Consider the following 7,500-nt stretch of genomic DNA (forward strand, 5'->3'; position numbering starts at 1 on the left):
CGCGTTTGCTCAACTTTCATGCCCTTTGCGCGTAGTCGATTAATCGATAACGCATTCCATTCCACCGTGATGATCAGTTTATCGACAGTGCATCACTTGTGCTTGCGGAGCAAAGAAAAGTAGCCCATTTCAAGTGACACTGCGCGATGTCCCAGAGCCAACCAACTGCCTAGCTCGTGGCACACGGAAATGAATACAGTTTTTTCCGTCTTTCGAAAAGACACTACACTTCTTTTTCTTAAAATAAGCCATTCCTTCTCCTTCTTAGTATTTCCGCGCTCTTGCTACATCGTCTTTAAGAAGATGGCGATGGCGAGCTGCGGCATTACTTTTCTTTGCTTTCCACTGGCCGGACCATCACCACTCTTCACCGGGGAACAGCGTGAAGAACGACATTTCACGCAACACCCACGCTGGTAGCATCAACGCTACAGCCTTCGCCTCAGTTTCAGCCAACGTTCCGTGAGAAGTGGAAAAGGTGGAAGCGAGAGTGTGGGATGTTACTCGAGCGAAATTCCTGATCCTGCGCACCGCGCACGCACCGCACTGCGCGATCGTGTGTCACTAAAAATAACGTTTTTCAGTGCGAGCATATTTTTAGCACTTTCGCATCAGCACGGCACGGCCTCACAGAAGCACTTTGCTTGCGAGCCGTGCGGACGGAATCGGCCACAGAGCCCCCCGATCATTGGGACCCACTTTTCACCATTTTCTTGCTACGGAACTGGAGTTTCAATCTTAAAACGCACTCGATTATGGCAGCCGCTAATCGTGTTGATTCCAGAGAAATCGTAGATATCGTGATTCGCAGATCCTTATGCTACACACAACGGTCACAATAGGACACCAGTTATATAATTGGTATCCAAGAGGCACGACGATCGTTCACACGTTTTGAATTCACTCCAAGCTCAACTAACCTCGTTGTTGAGTCACTTGACGGCTCACAGAGTGCTCCGAGCGGCTAATATGGCTTTGCTGCGAGCTGCTAAACTGCTGCTGCTGCTGCGAAAACTCCTGGCTCACAAACTGCTGCTGCTGCTGCTGCTGATGGTGCTGCTGCTGCATAGTCGTGGACGATTGTTGCATCACCATCGACGATTGTTGCCGCATTTGCTGCTGATGTTGCTGCACCAGCTGCTGCTGCTGCTGCTGCTGCGGCTGCAGCTGGAACGGTGGTTGGTTAGGATTTGGTCGTTGCATCCTTCAATCCAGAATGCACACGCAGCACGAGTCGAGTCGATAGGCGAACTGGCTTCTCTGGCCAAACTTTTCTCAACGCACACAACAAATAGAAGTAACAAACTTAACAGAAAACTCGTAGAAACTCAAAACTCTTATATCACTAAATCCTCTTCGGGCTTCCGGGTATTCTTCCTTCCCCCTTTTTTCGGTGCAACCTTCTGATCTTCCGTTGGCACAAACACTGGTTGTGGCACTTTTCTCTCGATTCAAGATCGCTTTCCTCTGTGCGACCGAGGGAAGGAAGCCGAGTATCACCACTTGTTTGCTTTCCTTCGTTTCGATTTCGAAGGGTTTTGCTCTTGCTGAACTGACTCAAGTTATAAGTCCGCTGAATGCCACTGACTTAAACTAGAAGGGAGAGAAAAAGAAAATGCACATTTCTAAAGAAGCTATTTTGGGGTAACGGCTCCGAACCTCGGAGCTATACCGCCAAATAGAAGAACCTCTACAGAAGAGTTTTTTGGGGAAAAACTGCGCAAGATCACCATGAACCACTAGAAAACACACAGGTAGCCCTTAGACCACAAACAGACACAAGAGCACGTACAATCACCAGTAGTATGATTGTAAACATTTTTTTTTTTGGGAAACTCTTCCCAAATGCCTCTCTTCTGATGGGTCACAATTTCAATATTTTCAGGTATTTTCAACGATCATTGATCGATGGCACACGGTGTCACATAGCACAATATCCTATTTCTGGGATCTGGGGATGCGATCGTTTTCCCATCAAGACCTCCACCGAACGAAGTGTAATGGGGAAAAGATTCGGGCATCACCGAGGACACTAGTCTCCACTGTGTGGTGGTGCACTTTTTGATCGAATTTGATTCTATAACGATAACACTCAGGCGAATCCGGATAACGTACGTTTTTCTTTCTTGCACACACTTTTCCACTTAGCACAGACTGGCCAGAGCAGAGAGGTTGGTGAAGAAGGAAAAAGCTCAAGTCATCCCCGAGACGAATAACTTAAGACGTCGGTCGTTTTTGAAGAGCGAGCGAAGAGTGAAGCTCGCGCTGCAAAAATACCAGATCCCAACCGCAGTCACGGGTTTCACGGTGTCACGATGAGAACGTGGGTCGTGCGCATGTGCCTAGCACGCACGACGGCCACGATCGGTTGCATCTCGCGTCGGCGCAATCGATCCCACTGACCGCGACAACCACGGTCTCGAGGCACGATCGATGCCAAAAATAATGAAAACTCTGTTCACCGATCCTCCGCTCCGGTGCTCATGGAAAAACTATTTGGAATGTTTGCCCGTCCGACCCGCTCCCGGTGGCCTACAACACACCCGAGCACCACGGTGATCTCCCTTTGCTTCCTGGGATGCATCGCGGGGGCCAAGGGTACGAAGAATGTTTGTGAAGATGCTGCGGAAGACACGTTTCACATCCTTAACCTCCACGATCGTCCACTACAGACACACACATACACGCACCTATACACCCGGTTAGTCGGGTCTTGCACTAAGAGGAAAGAACGAAAATGCTGTGCTTTGTGTGTGCGCACACACCACCTCGGCGCTCGAACGTCGAGCATAGAAATGAAGTTGTGCTTGCTCAAGGCGCCTGCGCTATCTCCCACATCCGGAAAGGCGCGTTAGTGCGTAGCTCAATGAGAGCCAAGCTGAGCCGAGAGAGTCGCAATCACTGCTCCAGCAGAGAGCAGCTCGCACTCTTCATAGCGTGGCGAAGGAAAATTCCGGTTTTCCACCGATCGAATCCATCTCGCAGGAGCAACAGAGTTTTCCCATTTTTTTCGCTTTTGCGTTTACTCACTCATGCACTCTTCTCCTGCCTTTCCTGCTGCTCGATTCAACAAACATATATAAATTCATCTCTTGTCGGAGTTCGCGAGTTAAATAATTCATCCAAACGTGTTTTCACGCGGACATGAATGCTTCATGCGTGTGTTCCTAGCTTGACGTGGGTCTCGCGCACGCATGAGCCACTTATGCTGCAGCACATTTCATAGTTTCCACCCTTAAGCAGCCTGAAAACGCGATGGTGGCTGTGGAGGGCAGTCACCACCTAGCTTCAAAGCTATCATCGCGGCAACGGTCGCGTGCTTCGCACCTTCGATACGCTCAATTGATAACGCTCTCCGAAGGGTCGGCATGTTACAGTACACCAGTAATGGCATGGCAAGGACTTGCGTTTGGCGAGAAAACGAAGTCGCAAACAAATAGAAACGCATACAGCTTGGACAGCTCACAATTCCATTTTGGCAGCCATGCCTAGACGGTAGAGCTATGCCCTAGAGAGCACAAGCATTTAAATACTTTCGCAGGATTTAATGAACGTGGATCGAATTATTCATTCCTTTGCTACCATTTTGGAATTCCTTGCAACATAAACGTTAGTATTTTATAAATAGAGATGACTCGCTGCCTGTCAAATGTCGGTGTGAACAGTGAACGATGATGGCCTTGCTTTGACCATCTCGCGTGCAAATTTTTCATCAGCGAATGATGCAAGCACACAGCTTACTATTTGACCGTTGAAGTCAGCGTGTGTGCACCGTTGAAATCCAAGCAATCCGGACTGTTCAAGGAACGATGTCCAAAAGTTCATCAAAAGCCGCCACCGCCTCTAGTGGAAAAGGTGTGCCGAAGCACGGTGTTTGTGTTTTCCTTTTTGGATCAGAAATAGCCCGTGGCGATCAAACTCCACGCGCTTGCAAACAGGTGAAAACCATCGTTTTTCCTGTGAATTCGCATTCCTGCGGGGTGACTTCAGCGGCGGCTACAAGGTGCAGAATCATCGCCTACTAGGGAACCATTCGTGTGACTCATGCACGAGAAGGATGAAGCATTCTCGTTTCACAGTGTTAAGACGTTCGGACAGTGTTAAGAGGTCAGATACACCGCGCTTCCCTTGCGCTGTCAAAACATGGTGTCACAAGTCGTCGCAATCCTACTACCTCATCCGCCACTCGTGCAAGAAATGATTCACGGATATCGCAATAGTATCGGTAGTCCACTGGCAATGGCTGGCATATTTTTAGCCAATTATTTGTCATACAAAATGACACTACTAAGCGCGATGGAAGTGTCTCGTCTCGAGAGCATTCTACCGACGAGCACGAGAGGTGTCGAAGAATACCTTCTACGAAGCTAAACTCGCTCTTCCAAATACCAAAATAGCCAGCAACCTGTGTGCTAGCCAGCACATCAGCTACGTCCTCTTTGCAACGAACGTGTCGTTCATGGGGCGTTGATCATTTTCGGTTGATTCAACCGGACGGGGGCGGATGCTTCAACCTCCATCGTGGCGTCATCATGCGGTGAAACTGCACCGGTGAAAATAAACTCATCGTCAGTCCATAACACTTCTCTTCTCAAGTATTTAATTCCGCTTGGCTGTGTATAGGCGCGCTTCTAGCTTCATTAAACTAGGTAGAGCACTTGAAAGAATTTTCATCTTTTGGCTACCTTTGCCACGCGAAATGTCACCGATGAGGGATTTGTGTTTGTTGGTGTATGAAATTTTTCCCTTCGCCTTTGTTACATTAGAAATGCAGCATTTTTTATGTGTCATCTACATGAACTCTTCCAACGCTCAATCCTATGGAATAACGAATTCGCTGCGAAATAAAAAAAAAATGGAAGAAAATTGTTCGCATCAGTTTTCCGAGCTAGCGCTCCAAGGAAAGAGACTAAACAGAGCGTTTTTGGCACCACCACACCATGGCCATGCTGCTGCAAACACTGCCCACCATACTTTCGGGTTTTGACAGTGAAATATGAATTGAGCGATGTTTGGAAGAAGATGCAGGATAAACAATAACCATTTCGACCTTACAACAAGCCTGCCTGGACCGAGGTCGATCAGCGAACGCTAGTCATACAACTTCACCTCCTTAGAATTTCACAATCGTCGTCATTTTGCTCTTTCGTCTTCAAAATCCGACCGAAAATGTTTTCTAATCGAACATGTTTGTGAAGGCTGTTGGTTAAATTAGAGAAAAGCAAACCACAGACGTCACCACCGGCCGACACCATTTCAATGAGTGTTTGCCATTCTTTCCGGTGATATTCCTTTTCCAGATCTACTCTCAGCATGCAGCCGACAGTCGTATAGAGTTTATTTGCTCAGTTCGTTTCGTGTTAACGATCGTTTTGCTGTGCATGAAATCGCGGCACGGGATGAACGGCATACCTTATACGTAGGATGGTTACGGGCAGTGAAGCACGACCAGAAGCAGCCCGATGGCGCACTTCCACTTTATTTGCGGCTGTTTCTTTGAGTACAAAAGCCATCATTTCCACACGTCACACATCCATTGAAAGCTATTTTATAGGCTACTGATCAAGTGGTGTGGCGTGTGGCGCCTGCAATTAAACATACGACTTTGTGGAAGCTATGTGTCTTACTGATACCAAAAGCCACCGGCACCAACCGGCAAGGGCAAGATCCCTCACGATGCTATCTCAATCAAAAAGACAAAGAGATGAATCATTTTACGAGTGCATGGTATCGTAGCATAGATCACCGTCTCTGAAACTTCGGGTAGGAAGATCATACAAGATCACAACTTAACACTCGAATTGTTTACACGCACATAATCATTTGTCCGGCAGTCCAGTTTGATTTAAAATTGTTCTCACGAAGAAGCGGTGCAATTCGTTCAAAAGCTCATTAAATACCATTCATAAATGGTGACATCTAGAGAAGGGAACAGCTGTTCAATAAGCAAACAATCACACCTATTGGCAATTTGTGAAACAGGTGCTAACGAGCTATTGATGCTGCTGTTGGCAGTTGCTGGTTGTATAGTGAGATTTGCTTTGGGAGCAAAATGAAGCAAAAGAATTCATCATGTGAAGAGAGTTTCGTTGTCAATTTTCACTCATTTCCATTGGTCAGGTCGACGAAAGCAAATCGAGTGAAAGGGGTTATGTGCGTGACATACATTCGTACACGCTTTCCCGAGGGGAAATTCAAGATTTTGGGCTGTAAGTTTAGGCTACGACGCAGACATCGCTGAAGTGACCCATATACTTTGGCCGGACACATGCGTTCCATATAAATATTCATGTGAGTTAAACCAGATCGGAGATCTTTGAAAACGGTAGGAATGGGCAACAGGTAGACGGCACCAGTGGGTGTAAGGTTAAGGTCTAATTGTTTCATGAAACTCACCAGACCTTTAGCTGCTTAAGAAGCCAGACATAGCCCACTGCAGGGAGCGAGGGGAGGATAATGAGTTTATTTCGGAGGAACGAGGTGAAAACGGGTTGAAACTTAATTTATTGCGACACGCTGTGGGTGAAATTGGGCTGAGTTTCAGCTGTAGCTGGTGAACAAACCATGGGCTAATGGTTCAAGCCCAAAGCGATACTTCGTGCGGCGATATGTTGGGTGCGAGTGTTGGTTCAGTGCTATTTAAACCTAGCAGTGATCAGTCTAGTTTACGGGAATAGTCATATCAAAGTCGTGAAGTGGTTGTGTGCATTTTATTATCCTTTGCTTTAAAAAGACACAAGTGTTTTCACTAATACTTCCGGAATGCTACACGGTTCGTTCCACCGTTATCCACTGCAATGAAACAAAAATGGACCGGGTCAAATCATGGAGCGATAGCTGGCATATCGATTCGACAACATAATGTGATGCTGTAGCAGTGAATCATGGTGAATGGAGACATGCAAATTCTATGGAGCATGAGATAGAGATGTACTCAACCCTTGGATGGACTGCTCGACAGTGAAAATGATGCGAATGGAGACAAAAAACCAATGTGAACTTCCATCAACCCCAACCCAGTTTTGCAGGAACAAGCCCTGAATTTTGCGAATTGGGATTCGATTATCAATAAAGTGTCTGAATGTGCATGTTAGTGTTGCAGTTGTGAGTTAGTAAATATCGGACTGGATATGAAAATGCAATTAAAATACTTTCAACATTCAATGGTATCGTAATGATCTTGCTTACCTTCGCATGTCTGTATCAAGCAGATCGAGCGGTACGTTTTCTCGTACGAGTCCACCTCCTCCAGGGTTCGAATTCCATTCGTCGAGCAGTGTGGCTCCTGCCCAGCATCGCCAACCATTGGCCGTAATTCCTTGTAGCACAGAAAGGAAGCCTCTAAAACATCGTGGACAAAAATAGCAAAGGAAGAAGCCAAGTCAGTAGCAGAACGGAAACCAACCAACACATTCATTCGCTGTATAGCGAGCTGGGACAAAAGGAGTGATTCGATGAATTAAAATTTCACAACTTTACGAAAACACACCATTTTATTTT

General features: G+C 46.6%; 2 protein-coding genes across 6 annotated transcripts in view; both read right to left on the reverse strand.

Annotated features, from left to right (window-relative positions):
• LOC126578959 (titin-like) overlaps positions 1–2,256 on the reverse strand; it is a 41,449-nt gene extending 39,193 nt beyond the window's left edge. For 3 of the 4 annotated variants that reach the window (XM_050242085.1, XM_050242082.1, XM_050242084.1), the window contains exons 1-2: positions 2,116–2,256; positions 921–1,593 (exon numbers count right to left, since the gene is read on the reverse strand). In XM_050242085.1, coding sequence (XP_050098042.1) covers positions 921–1,203 — 283 coding nt within the window. In that variant the 5' untranslated portion in view covers positions 1,204–1,593; positions 2,116–2,256. The remainder of the gene's footprint in view (positions 1–920; positions 1,594–2,115) is intronic. The other variant, XM_050242083.1, reaches the window with a different exon arrangement.
• Positions 2,257–6,696: 4,440 nt separating this feature from the next.
• The window catches only part of LOC126578961 (titin), a 43,230-nt gene continuing 42,426 nt past the window's right edge, over positions 6,697–7,500 (reverse strand). For both annotated transcript variants that reach the window (XM_050242098.1, XM_050242095.1), the window contains 2 exons: positions 7,189–7,341; positions 6,697–6,792 (listed from right to left, as the gene is read on the reverse strand). In XM_050242098.1, coding sequence (XP_050098055.1) covers positions 6,749–6,792; positions 7,189–7,341 — 197 coding nt within the window. In that variant the 3' untranslated portion in view covers positions 6,697–6,748. The remainder of the gene's footprint in view (positions 6,793–7,188; positions 7,342–7,500) is intronic.

Source organism: Anopheles aquasalis, chromosome 3 (genome assembly GCF_943734665.1).
Source record: "Anopheles aquasalis chromosome 3, idAnoAquaMG_Q_19, whole genome shotgun sequence".
Lineage (NCBI taxonomy): Eukaryota > Metazoa > Arthropoda > Insecta > Diptera > Culicidae > Anopheles > Anopheles aquasalis.